The sequence below is a fragment of the Marmota monax genome, unplaced genomic scaffold (assembly GCF_021218885.2).
Source record: "Marmota monax isolate L192 unplaced genomic scaffold, Marmota_monax_Labrador192_F-V1.1 WCK01_AAM20220418_F8-fsc00078, whole genome shotgun sequence".
NCBI classification, from domain to species: Eukaryota; Metazoa; Chordata; class Mammalia; order Rodentia; family Sciuridae; genus Marmota; species Marmota monax.
Window position 1 is genome coordinate 5,611,395 of NW_026694865.1, and position 14,989 is coordinate 5,626,383.

A 14,989-nucleotide genomic window follows, 5' to 3' on the forward strand; every position below is an offset into this window, starting at 1 on the left:
TCATAAATTGATTTATTTTGTCTTGGCAAGCTGTTATATTTAATTATAAAATTTCTTCAATTATAAAAAATCAGATTGCCTATAAGTTAGTAACAAATGTCAACTACTAATCTTGCAATGAAAATCTATTCATATTTGTTACTATACATGAGTAATTGAAACAAAATCTCCTAGTAACTCCCTGGCTCTAAAATCCTCTGATTCTATGGTATTTTCACTTTCCTATTTTTTTTCCTACTGGGCTGACCTCATTCATTTATTATTTACACACCTACCTTGTGTTTATAACTGCTATGTGAGTGAGGGAATCAGAAGGCATGGGGCTATGGTTGTGGTTTAGTGGTGGAGCACTTGCCTAGCACCTGTGAGGCAATGGATTCAAACCTCAACCATCATGTAAAAAATTAAAATAAAGGATAAAGTTATTGTATCCATCTACAACTAAAAATATTTTTCAAAAAAGAGAGATGAGGGTTCTTACATTATGAATTGTTTATAGTCTATTTAGAGATGAGGTATCTGTATGTTAACACTCAAGTTTCCAGTCTGTTGTTTTGTCCAGAATAGATCCTTTTCAAGACAATACCAGCTACTTCAGCTCCAACATAATTTCCAGGTGAGAGACAGAGTTGGTCTTGAACAAAGTATAAAACTTTTGTTCTTGTATGTCTAGGACTCCTCACTGTAGTTGTTAATATATTCTGCTTGTTTCCAGTCTAGGAAAATTTATCTCAGAACTGAGACTGGTCTTCATTGTGTTTTGGTAGATGATCACTCAGTTTTACTTATCTTTTATGTACATGTATAAGTCTGTATATTTGTTTGCATAATTATATTCATGTGAATGTTTTAGATGACAGTAAATTTGACCAATAAGTCTTTCCACACAATGTGTGTTTATTCTTTGTGCTTTGTCTTGTTTTTGCACCCATTTTGTAGGGAGGTGTTGCTCTGGGAAACATCATGTTTTCCTTTCATATGCTATATATACTTTCTGATAAAAATATACTATTCCATAGGGATTAGGGGCAGTGGGATGGAGGGTCCAGAGGGAAGTGTGTATGCTTGTGAAAGGGCAACATCATGGATCCTTATAATGGAAATCCATTGTGTCTTGACATTGGTGACGGATCTATGGTACTGTGTACATGTGATGTAACTAATAAAACTAAATATAAATACACACAGATGAATATAAGTAAAACTGTGGAAATAAGGATAAGACAAATTAATTGTATCATTGTCAATATTCTAACTGTGATATGGTAGTACAGCTTTGCAAGATGTTACCTTGGGAAAGATTAAGTAAAGGGCATTGCTATTATTTCTCTCTATTGAATATGCATCTACAGTTATCTCAGAATGAAAGTTTTGAATGAGTGTTTTGAATGAAGAATGAAACGGCTATTGGAGGACACCTGTGCTGAAAGATATGGTTTAACGTGTAGTTGCAGGACACACGTTGACATATCATTCTGTGGACCATAACTTAACGTTTACAATCAAAGATGTTCTAGTAATTTTCTATTCTATTTTCTTATGCCTGTATAGAAAATAAAGCAAAAACTGATATATTTTCTATATTAGTAGAAACAACTTTGCAAACACTTTATGTGGTGACGGGTTTTATATTAGTCTCATCTTCTATGACAAATAGAAAATCAAAATTATTTAGAATTGTTAATCATTACCAAAGTTAGCAGTTAAAGTTACCATTCTTTCTGTTGCCATTTCCCTGTCATTAATAGTTTATCCAGGTTGGGTAAAGTGGTGGTTTCTTTCTCTTGATATGCTTGTGATTTCTGCACTTGTTTTCCTGTAGAAATTTTGACTCTTATTGAAATTCCTTTATAAAGCTATAACTAGCATTATAAAGCTAACTTACAGTAAATTGGCACAATACAATTGGTCTGGCTATCCTCTTAAGATATCATCAGTTGCACATCTTTATATTTGGTGTTTAAAATTTCTCATAACTACAACTTACTAAGTTATTCAATTTAAAGAAAATACGATAATGGCATATGAAATTTGATAATGCAACGTGGCTTATTATCTTGCTCAGAAAACTGGTTATTTCATGAGATTTCTATAATCTCTGTTGTTAAGGATTTGAAACTTATTCCATTTAAAAGTGTGAAGAGAAAGTACTTTTGGGCATCGGCTTCTTTGAAACATGTTATATATATGGAAGTTGCTTGAGTTTACATTTGAGGTGTCTTACATGTGTGTGTTTTTCTTTTAGGAATGAGATACCACACATAAATACCCCCAAAATAGGTGTTTTATAAAAAAATCTCATACTCCTTAATACTCTACATATTTACTCTTTTGTACCCTTTGTTATTCTTTTACTTTCTATCTTACTCTTCTTTATCTGATTTTTTTTTTCAAATATACACTTGTCTGGAAGAATTGGTATTTGAAAATTACTGTTTCTTTTAAAAAAACATATTTTTAGTTGTAGATGGATATAATAACTTTATTTTTATTTATTTTTATGTGGTACTGAGGATCAAACCCAGTGCCTTACATGTGCTAGGCAAGAGCGCTACCACTGAGCCACAACACCAGCCCTGTTTATTGTTTCTTAATTAAATGAAAACAAAGTATGTAATCATTTTATTTAAAAATGTTTGGGACTTTATTCATAGTTTCACTAAAAAGAAATAATTGGATTGAAATTAATTTAAACTCAATTCTTATTGTCAATACAGTATTTTTAAAACTGAGACCTGCAGGATTCACAAATTAAAATCTGATATTCAGACAGAAACCTTCAGTAGTGTGTGAGTAGTTTTTGTTTTTCATATGAGTAACAAGTGACACAGAATAGTTTATTGAAAGAAGATGCCTTAAGATGTCCTTTGTATTAGTATTAATTCAATAATACTATTTGTTAGAGGCAAAATTCTCAATGTAAAGAATATTGAATTAAGAGACTTAAGTTCTTGCTGGGGCTCTGCCACTAACTAGCCAAAATCCTTCTGTAAGCCACCTTCTGTTTTTCAGTTTCTTTGGCTATAAATGAAGGGTTGGACTATAACTAGTAATGAGATACCCTTCCCTTCCAAATGCCAGTTATTCCTATTATAAGTTTTTTTTTTTTGTTGTTGTTGTTGTTATAAATCAGGGGTTAGTTATGTCACAGAAGAGAGCTGTTAAATTACACATGTATGTTTTGATTTTCTTGTTAATTTTTTCTTGGGGATAGGTATTAAAGTCATTATATCCAAAGTAGACAAGTGAGTCCCTCTTGTCCAGGAAATCTCCTTCACATAGTCCATCAATTTGTGTTATTAATGCTTACTTTTTAAAAAAATCAAGTTTGCCTTGGGTGGGTTAACCTTTAAAAAAAATCAGTGTCCTCTTAAGAATGATATGCAAATCAGATTTCTTTCCTTTAAAAATCTCCATGGGATGCTGATGCTGAAGGACTTGCCAGTTTTCAAGGAAGTAGGGGAAAGAGAAAACAAAGTAGGTGTAACTTCTGTGCATGGGGCTTCTGGGGAGAGACTGATAGGGAAACTTTGGGCGGGGTGAAGCAAGCACTTGGCATCTGGGGGGATGATAGGAGAAAAGATGGATAGAAGTGGAATAAAAGTATACAAAGAGGTGAGGAAAGGTAGAACTACACAAGAAACTGAGAAGGCAGTGGCCCCTCTTAGAATAATGTCACATCTCAATAAGTATTTATTAAAAATTAATTGAATTTAATTAATAGATTACTTATTCAATACATTTTACTTTTTGTTTAGGGCCTTGATAATGGTGGTTATAGTTACAGACTCAAATCTAGCTGATCTGTGTCAGTAACCATAATATTTAATTGAAGTTTAAAAAAATGATTCTGAATTGTAGGGAAAAAAGATACTACATCTAATATAATATACTTGAGGAAGTATACATTCACTTAATAAATATTTTTATAAATAATTAAACATAAGTAAATAAGTAAAATAGTAAACATTCACTTAATAAATATTTTAAAACACCTACCTGTAGTATTTTGGGTACTATCTGGGAATGGAATAGTGGGATAGTGGTTACAGTGTATATTTGTATTTGATGCAATGCTGTGTAGTTTTTAAGTATAGTTGTGATGATTATAGCAATTTTTTTGAAGTTTTATAACTATTTGACAATCAACAATTAGTTCTTATCCACATTGACTATAGATTTTTGAATGTGGTAACAGGAACATAGGTTACTTAAGTATAGGGGTTACTTGGTGAATCTTCATACTCATTATGTTTTCCTGATGCACGTGAATTTTACAATATAGACATTCCTTATTCCTTTAACTCAAACAGCTTTGATGAACATAGTGTCAGTGTGCACATCTGGAATCCCATCTCCTTTACGGCAAATTTCCAGATCTGGAAGCCCACTTTGTGGATGTGCTTGTGAATGTTGATGGTGCATTCTTGAGTCTCCGCCTCATTGACGGCAGAACAGTCCTTCATCTTCTTGCTACCCTTATTTGTGGGAGCCATTCTGTTGGGCTCAAGTTGGAAAGGACCAATTATAATAATTTGGAAAATGTTTATAAAATCAAATTCAATATTTATATTCTCTGTAGCTGTATGAGGATTAGAAGGATGTTTTCTGTTCTTAAATATTTGGAAACATGGTAAAATACAAATCTGATTTGTTATTGTGAATGAAATTATTGATAGTCCTTTTTCTTGGGTGCTTTGTACAATTCATAAAGTTGAAACGAAAATCCATTTGAAGTTTTTTGAAAAATATGAACATATATCAGCTAGAAAGAGGAAATAGTATGTAGTCAATGAGGAAAATAGCAAAGCTATATTCAAAAGACAATAGATTAAATTACCTTGCTTGGACGAAAAATTAAGGTTTAGAAACAATGAGAATGGAGAGACTAGTTTAGTTTTGATAAGATGAGCTGGAATAACTAGGAAATTATGTAAATAGGCAGAAAAAATTTTCCAGTTTATTTAAGCAAACTGAAGGTTATGTAGGGGGAGCATTAAACTAGTTCATTGTGTTATCTGCCTTTTTCATATATAAATGAGTTTGTGATTATTTAGCAGGTCCCATCTGGAAGGGTTTTACTTGTTTTTGGCATTGCAGTAATAGTTAATAATTTAATAAAACTTTTTATTTGCAGAATTTCTTGTTTTTTAATTTTTAAAATGTTTCCTTTGATTTTTTACTCTTGCCTTTTCTTGTCCTTAGAATTAACCTAGGTAGCAAATGCTTAACTATTTTGTCCTAATGAAATAAGAAATAAAAAAAGAATCTCAGGGGCTGGGATTGTGGCTCAGTGGTAGAGCACTTGCCTTGGATGTGTGAGGCACTGATTTGATTCTCAGCACCGCATATAAATAAATGAATAAAATAAAGGTCTGTCAACAACTAAAAAAATTTAAAAAGAAAAAAAGAATTTCAGAGGTAGAAAGGGAGTAAAAGAAACCAGTCTTCATTAGTTACTGAATGAGTAAGAGCTTCTTGTAGTGACTGTCCAGGTTAGTTCTCTTATACCTGTTCTGTTTTCAAAGAAAATAAATGTCATTTAAAGTGAAATACTAGCTAAGTAGGTGTCTGAAATTTAAGACTCCTGTGAACATTTTATCTTATGAATATCTTGTCTATATCTATCTTATGAATATATCTATCTTATCTATATCTGTCTTATGGATATCTATATCTTATGAATATCTTATTTATAGCATGCCAGACAATTTTGAAACTATCATTGATTAATGATGTGTTATTGTAACTTTAGCTTGAGTTAAGTTATTTCAGGGTTTTATATTACTGTTATTATTTAGAGAACTGTTGGATCAAATGCAACAGTTTTTTTTTTTTTTGATCCCCAATTTCCAAAAATGAATTTAAATTTATCTCCTAATTGGGTAGAAATTTTTGCTCTGATGATAATATTAAAAGTCTAGGTTTCATGTGTGATTGGGACTGCTTTCCCCAAATGCTCTATTTTTTTCTTATATTTATTGATAAAGAACAATACCTTGTTCTCTTTTATTCATTATTTACTATATTCAATTGTGAATGAAATCAAATTATTAAAATTTGTAAACCAGGGAAATCTAATAGAAAGCAATTTTTATATCTGTTTCTCACAAATGTTTGTTTATCAGTATAATAGCTGTTTATTTCCAAAGCTAAGGTAATAATTTTCCAGAAAAGCTTATAAATATCTATGCTTTCATGGTGGTATTATTTCCATTTTCTTTCCCCTTTTCCTGCACAGCAACACATAAAACTATTATATGGCATAGTGATTTTATTCTTTACTTTAAATAACATGAAGTTAGAATCTAGGAAAAAAGGAACATATTTTAATTTATTTGTTATAATGAAAGTGCTATACCAAAGTAATTTTTAAGACCACTATCTATCAAGAACTTACAATTTAAAATTCACAGACACTTAAAAGCACATAAACTCAGAGGCAATGTAATTTGTGATCTAATAATTTCACTTAAATGAATTTATCCTATAAACTAATGAGTTGTGGCAAGAAGTTTATGTTCAAGGTTATTTACTTATAGCATTTAAAAATATTAGCAAAATATATGGAAGTTATAAATGATCAGCAATAGATAAAGTTAGATCAGTAATGTTTAGCCATAAAATATCATACAGCCATTAAAATTTGTTTTTAAAGGCTAGTGAAGTGGATTTTAAAAGTTAGGTAAAAACTAAAAAAAGTAGTTTTGTGGGTTTTTTTTTTTTTTTTTACTACTTTTTAAAAATAAATTGGTTGTTAACTGGTTAAAACTGCTATTTTCTAGAGCATATATTTTATGCAGTCACCTGAGAGTAATGAGTTGGCATTTAACAGTCTCCTCAGGAAAACAGATTATTACATCCATCTTAATATTGGTCTAAGAGGAGTATCTGAAAAGTTTAGCACTTGTGTATAAAGGAATTGTTGCATGGGAGCCATCTTAATAAAATAAGGCATCTTATTTTATTAAGTAACATCTTAATAAAATAAGTGGGAACATGTAATCCTTATTTAGGCTCATTTTCTAAGAAAATAGAGAATTTACAGAGTATCTTTAAACAGTGAATACACATTATAAGAAATGTGGCGGAATTTTGGAAACTCATGATATTAGTAATATAGAAAATAAAATGAGCTTGGGATAGTGATGAAAATGGTTGTAATTATGAACAAGTAAGCATATATTACACAAAAGAATTTCTTTGCCCTAAGCTTTTTATTGTCCATAGGAAAGATTATTTACTTTCTTTTTAATTTTTTTTTATTTTTTAGTTGGACACAATATCTTTATTTATTTTTATGTGGTGCTGAGGTTTGAACCCAGGGCCTCACATGTGCTAGGCGAGCGCTCTGCCGCTGAGCCACAACCCCAGCCCCCAGTTATTTACTTCAAACTAGCATTTTCTAAGGCTTGTTGTAAGGGTTTTTCTTGTTGTTAGGGAATAAAACAGGATTCATTGCTCAAATAGACTACAGAAATTCTGGGTTAAGCCAGGTCAATCAGCTACCTTATCAAATGACTGCTGAGCTTTGTTATTCTCTTACCCCTATTCCCTGCCACATAGTAAATATTCCAAAGAGGTGTAAAGTATATGTACCTAATTTATTTGTCCTTGGAATCCTTTCTTTTCATTTGTAGGAACTAAGTATAACTTCTGAAACATGGGCTGGGAAATTCTGTTTCAGATAAAATTTTTCCAATAATAGAGGTATATGAATAATGACAGTATTGTTTACTGTATTCTCCTAGTTTAAAAAATAAGGTTAAATGATAATTGACAGTTGGAGAAGATTTTATTATTAAAGTGTTTACAAATATGGTAAATTTTGCTTTGTGTATTTTCCTTTGAATTTATTATGTGCATGTATTAACAGTTATAATCTCTTCCCTACACTTATTATTTGAAATTCTTCTGTTTTATTATTAAAGTGTTTACAAATATGGTAAATTGCTTTGTGTATTTTCCTTTGAATTTATTATGTGCATGTATTAACAGTTATAATCTCTTCCCTACATTTATTATTTGAAATTCTTCTGTTTGCTGAGACTCATTCATGGTGGATTTTTCCTTGTGTGTTTTTAGAATAGGGGCTGAAACTATTATCTTCCTGTGCTAGTGGTTATTTATTTGTTTTTTGTTTTTGTTTGTTTGGTACTGGGGATTGAACCCAGAGGTGCTTAACCACTGAGCCACGTCCTCCTCCCTTTTTTGTATTTTATTTAGAGACAGGGTCTTACTGAGTTGCTTAGGGCTACACTAAGTTGCTGAGCCTGGCTGGCCTTGAGTTTGTGATCCTCCTGCCTCAGCCTCCTGAGTTTCTGGGTTTATAGGAATGAATCATCATGCCCAGCTAAAATTAGAAATTAATGCATTATTTTTATAATAAACAAAATGCTGATGATAATCATTCTTACAAAAATGTATGTTCTTTACTTATAAAGGTTAAATATATAATGCTAGTATGAATATCAGAAAGATCCTACTGCTCTTTTTTTGTGTGTGTGGTGCTTGGAGCTACTACTCTTTTAATAGTTTTGTTGTTCTTATTTGTACACCAACCGCTTATCTTTACTTGGCTTATTATAGTACCATACCACTCTGATTTTTCTTTTAGATGTACTTTCTGTAATGGAAGATGATTGAAGACAAGGGACCTCGGGTTGCTGACTACTTTGTTGTAGCAGGACTAACTGATGTTTCAAAACCTCTTGAAGAAGAAATTCACTTCAATGATGCCTGTCATAAAGTAGCTAAACCAAAAGAACCTATCACAGATGTTTCAGTTATTATTAAATCTCTTGGGGAAGAAGTACCACGGGATTATGTGTGCATTGATGTTACTCCAACCGGACTGTCAGCGGATCTCAATAATGGGAGTCTTGTGGGTCCCCAGATTTACCTTTGTTATAGAAGAGGAAGAGATAAACCTCCACTTACAGACCTGGGGTAAGTAGTTTTTAAAAATGAATTATAGTTACTGATTCAAATAATATACTTGTAGGTTTTAAAGTTAGTGATTCATTTAGTTCATTAATAGAGATATGGTAGCTGTAAAAAAAAATAGACATGTTTACATCCAGAATCCTCTATTCTCTGTGTACTCCCCTCTACCCCTCTCTCTCTCTCTCTCTCTGCCTGTCTCTAATATTTTTAGTTTAGATGTACATAATACCTTAAGCATATTATAATGATTTTAGATGGATGCTTAACTATGTGTCAAACAAGAATCTTGAGGTAGATTAGAGCCTTACTTAGGGTACTGTATTGAACTTTTTTTTTGTATGTAACAACTTAAATACAATTACATAGCATAAAATTCACCCATTTGAAGTATACCATTCAGTGGGTTTTTAATATATTCACAGAGTTACGCAACCACTACCACAATATATTTTAGACATTTCTATCATGCCCAAAAGAAATCCTGTACTTGTAGTAGTTGCTACCCAGTTCACCTAACCACTCAGCCCTAGGCAATCACATTTTACATTCGGTTTTTATGGATTTTTCTATTTGGAATGTTTCATGCAAATGGAATAATACTATATGTAGTCTTTAATGACTGGTTTCTTTCACTTAGCATGATGGTTTCAATGTTCATCCATGTTGTAGTATGTGTCTACACGTTATTCCTTCATATGGCTGGATAGTATTCTATCATATGGCTCATACGTTATCTATACATTCATCTGTTGATGGATATTTGGGATATTTGCACTTTTTGGCTATATGAATAATGCTGCTGAATAATCATGTAAAAGTTTTTATGTAGACATGTTTTCATTTTTGTGAAAAAAACCTAGGAGTAGAATTGCCAGGGTCTTGTGGTAATCCTGAATTTAACTTTTTGAGGAACTGCCAGAATGTTCCAAAGCATCTCCACCATTATGCATTCCCACAAGTGGTGTATGAGGGTTTCAGTTTCTCTATATCCCAGCTAATATTTCATATCCTAGATAATATTTCATATTTGCCTTTAAATTATAGCTGCCCTAATGGGTGTGAGATGATAAATCATTGCAGTCTTGATTTGCATTCATCTGATGGCTAATGATGTTGAGTATCTTATCTTTTCATGTGCTTACTCTGCAGATTTGTGTGTCTTTGGAGAAATATCTGTTCAAATTCTTTGCCCATTTTTTTTTTGAGAGAGAATTTTTTAATATTTATTTTTCAGTTTTTGGCAGACACAACATCTTTAATTTATTTTATGTGGTCTGAGGATCGAACCCACAGCACCCCACGCATGCCAGGCGAGCGCGTTACCACTTGAGCCACATCCCCAGCCCCTCTTTGCCCATTTTTTAATCGGGATGTCTTTTTTTGTTGAGCTGTACTAGTTCTTTACATATTTTAGATACAATCCCTTATTAGTTATATGGTTTGTTAATATTTTCTTCTATTCTGTGGCTTATCTTTTTACTTCTTTTATAATATCCTTTGAAGCTAAAATGTTTGATTTTATAGTTAAGTGGTATAAGGCTCAGAGAAGTTTAAGTATTGACTAAAATAAAACAGCTAATAAGAGTTGGCAGGAACTTGAATTCATTTATATCTTCTCTGTTATTAGGTTCCTCTTTTTCTTTTGGTTAAAAAAAAAAAAGAAGATCAAAAGGAGGAAAACCAAGCACTTAAGCTAACATTAAGGTTAACACAGTTGTGATTGAACATCAAATATAACTCTGAATTTTCAGTAAAATATTGTTGAGAGCCAGGATAAAAAGGGAAATTATAATTCTTTAGGAAGGCATGATTTTATTAGAAAAAATAATGTGACCGATTCTTGGCATTAAATTTGTTTATTATTTCCAGGAATTTTGATTGATTTTGAAGATGTTGCCTGTTATAACCATTTTTATATCAAAATCAGAGACATATTTAAAGTAGTAGAGCTTTAAACTTTTTTTTTTTAAACCAATGTAAAGGACTTCGTTCTGAAGTTAGTGAATTCTGTGAGGAAATAACCTAATCTGTAAGTATGAAGTTTTCTTGGTGTTCCCAAGTGCTTTAAGTATTATTAAAAAAATAATGCTTGGCCTGTTCTTTATTAAAAGCTTATGATTTTACCACACAGAGTAAAGAAGAAAAAAGCTGTCTTTTACCCTGCCTTTTTTCCTTCTTTTCTGGGTGCTAGGGATATGACTCCAGGGACTTGGGCTTGCCAGGCAAGTGCTCTACCACCACTATCTTCAGCCCTTTCACACAGACTCTTATTAAAGATATATTTGAAGTTATTTTTCTTTTTCTTGGAGAAATTAAACTCTTAGAGAAATTAAAAATATATCACTCTTAAAGATGAGGGATGTATTGGAAATAAAAATGTGCAAGAAAGTTCTATACTGTCTGGGCATGTAACCTTTTGTAAAATTTTAACTTTGGCCAAAATGTACATTGGTTTTTCTAAAGAAAATGCTTGGTTTTAATAAACAATCTAATTGTCTAATTTAATTCATCTAATACAGTGTGCCACACTTCACATTTTAGAATGAATTTATAATGCCTGAGAATATAACTTTTCAAATTTAAGGGTGCTTTGTGTATTTATTTATTTATTTTTTAGGGTTTTATATGACTGGAAAGAAAGATTGAAACAGGGTTGTGAAATTATTCAAAGTACTCCTTATGGGCATCCTGCAAATATTAGTGGCAGTACCTCATCACAAAGGATTTATGTCACTTATCGAAGAGCCTCTGAAAATGTGACTCAGAATACATTGGCTGTCACAGACATATGTATTATTATTCCCAGTAAAGGAGAAAGTCCACCACACACATTCTGCAAAGTCGACAAGAATCTCAATAATAGTATGGTAAGTGATTCTTTTGCACTGGTAAAGTTAGCCACTGGAGGAAAAAAAGCATAATTCTAAATGAATCTTTTCTTGAAAAAAACATAGCATAATCACAGACTTGAAAAATGTTTTTGAAGATGTTGGCTATTTCATTTTGAGAAAGTATTTTAGTTGTATTTTCAAAAGAAGCTATGCAAAACCCTTTTTTAAAAAAAATATTTAAAAACCTAGCCAGCCGTGGTAGCACATGCCCAGCAGCTCAGGAGGCTGAGGCAGGAGGATCATGAGTTCAAAGCCAGCCTCAACAACTTAGCAAGGCCCCAAGAAACTCAGTGAGACCCTGTCTCTAAAAAAAATATATAAAAAAAGGCTGGGGATGAACCTCAGTGTTTTAAGTGCCCCTAAGTTCAATCCTCAGTACCAACTCCCCCCTCCCACAAAAGCCATAACTATTCCTTTTTAACTGCAAAAGCAATATGCTGTCTCTAACTACCCCCACCCCCAACTTGTGTGCTGGGTTCCATACCATACACAGCTTTGAGGTCTTGGCTTCAGCAACTCTCCCTAATTTTTTTTGAATCATCAGATTTTCCCTATCAAAATTTATTTCCTACAGAATCCAAAGTAGTATACTGCAAGATATCTTTACAAATTTTTTTGGTCCCATATTTTCCTCCTTCTGTTGCTCCTTCCATTGTTCTTAATAATAAAACTTTTCAAAAGAGTTGAGTACATTTTGTCCCATTCCTCACTTTGACTCTGTTTATTTTGTCTCTATCATTCCATCAAGATTTCTTGTTGAGTCCAATTATTAGTTTCCTGTCTCAATTTTTTAGAAAGTTTTGATATAGGTGATTTTTTTTTTTTTTTTTTTTTTTTTTTTTTTTGGGAAACCATGGCAGGAAGACAGGATGTATTCTCTCTCATGTACTAGCTTGTTTTTCTTTTTTTTCTAATTTATTTTTAGTTAAAGGTGGACACAATATCTTTGTTTTATTTTTATGTGGTGCTGAAGATCAAACCTGGTGCCTCATGCATGAGAGGCAAGCGTTCTCCCTCTGAGCCACAACCCCAGCCCTACCTTGTTTTTCTTACTATATCACCCATCATTACTTTTCTGCCTTTGCAGATGCCTTTCTATCTCCCAAACTCCTGTGTATTGGAGTGCCCCTGAGTTCAATCCTCACTCCATTTACCTTTACCATCTAAACTCATTCCCTTGATGATCTGATTATTTAAATACAGGCTATGTGTGGATGCCATCTATGTTTATGTGTCTAACCTGGATTTCTCTCATTTATTATTTCTTTTTAGGTATCTTATTTAATAGAATATCTCAAATTTCACATTATCAATATTGGACTCCTAATGTGTCTTTCCAAATCTGCTGAACTCCATAGTCTTCAAATAGAAATTCTACTTTTCTAGTTACTCAGACTAATAATCAGACTAATAATCCTTAGAATAATCCTAACCTTTCTTAGAATTCTACTATTCATTCTGTTCTTCGGTAAACTCTATTGACTAATTTTAAAACATATCTTGAACTTTACCACTTCTCACCCACTTCATTGCCACAAGCCTAGTCCAGGCCCTAATAAACAACCCTTTAAAAATGTAAAAATCACTCTTACATCACTACACTTTATATACATGTATTAAAATATCACATTATACCTTATAAATATGTACAATTATTATATGTTATTTTTAAAAGACCTCACTCTTAGCTCAGGTGTGTAAAAAGAGGCCTAGCCAGATGTGGTGGTGCATACCTGCAATCCCAGTGACTCAGGAGGCTGAGGCAGGTGAATTGCCAAATCAAAGCCAGCCTCAGACACTTAGCTGAAACCCTCTCTCAAAATAAATGAATAAATAAACAAGCAAGCAGTGGGGCTATAGCTCAGTGGCAGTGGGCTTGCATAGTATGTGTGAGGTGCTGGGTTTCATCCTCAGCACCACATAAAAAATAAACAAATAAAGGCTGGCTGTCCATCTACAACTATAAAATAAATAAAAAGTGGTGGGGATTGGTTCAATCACTGGTACCAAAAAAAAAAAAGGTCCAATTTGGAATGGATTCAGAAAATGATGAGAAATAAGAAAATGGATATAGCAAATTACAACTCTTTGAGTTGTGGCATAAAAGACTTCAGAAAAATTCTTGCAATATCTGGAAGGGGTATGGAGTCAAATGGAAGGTATGCAGATGAATAGATACTTCTTAATTTATCATTTCTGCCTAAGGCTTGGACTTAGAATAACTATCTGAATTGTTGTGGCTTAGTTTTGTATCAAAAAGTCAACTTTTCCTCACATTATTGGAATAACAACAACAACAACAGTTTAATTTTACTTCCAAAAGAAAACTGGGCAATGATGCCAATAAAACACAGAATAACAAACTGAAAATACCTAGCAGAGAAAAATCTGTTACTACATTTTAGATAATATATACTATAGTATCTGGAGATGCCATATTTTGTCTAGTTACTGTCTTTTAAAATTAAATATTATTTCTCTCTTTCTCTCTCTTAACTCAGTGGGGATCTGCAGTGTACTTATGTTATAAGAAATCGGTGGCAAAGACTAACACTATATCTTACAAAGCTGGTAAGTACATTTTTCAGGGCATATTTTATATATATATGTGCATTGTGAAGTAAGCTAAGGTTAAAAAAAGAAACAAAGCCTGTTTATGATATGTTAGTATCAGTACTGGGACTCTAACGTATCTTGTTGATTCTTAGTTTTATCTTATCCATATGTTTTTAGATGCTGTCTGGAAGATTAATATGAAAAAAATGTGTTTTTTAAGCCTCACATTTAAATAATAAGCAGGTATCAGTTCTCTGGTAACTCTTCTCTTTAACTTCATACTTTGTAGGAAGAAGGGAAAAGCTAATGTAAAGAGTCAAAAAATATATGGAAAAAATGTTCAATATTTCTAGCAATTAGGGAAATACAAATTAAAACTACATTGATGGGCTGGGTCTGTATCTCAGTGGCAGAGCGCTTGCCTAGCATGTGTAGGCACTGGGTTTGATCCTTAGCACTACATAAAAATAAACAAATAAAATAAAGGCATTCTGTCCATTTACAACTACAATTTTTTTAAAGTTACATTGAGATTTCATCTCACTCCAGTCAGAATGGCAATTACCAAGAATACAAATAACTGTGTTGGTGAGGAT

At 32.3% G+C, this 14,989-nt stretch overlaps 1 protein-coding gene across 8 annotated transcripts in view; it reads left to right on the plus strand.

The window, feature by feature from the left end:
* Window positions 1–14,989, plus strand: part of Dennd4a (DENN domain containing 4A) — a 134,727-nt gene that overhangs the window by 40,020 nt on the left and 79,718 nt on the right. For 7 of the 8 annotated variants that reach the window (XM_046426483.2, XM_046426482.2, XM_046426485.2 and 4 more), the window contains exons 2-4: window positions 8,618–8,949; window positions 11,564–11,813; window positions 14,339–14,408. In XM_046426483.2, coding sequence (XP_046282439.1) covers window positions 8,639–8,949; window positions 11,564–11,813; window positions 14,339–14,408 — 631 coding nt within the window. In that variant the 5' untranslated portion in view covers window positions 8,618–8,638. Of the gene's footprint in view, window positions 1–8,617; window positions 8,950–10,815; window positions 10,976–11,563; window positions 11,814–14,338; window positions 14,409–14,989 lie in introns of those variants that run through there. The other variant, XM_058573318.1, reaches the window with a different exon arrangement.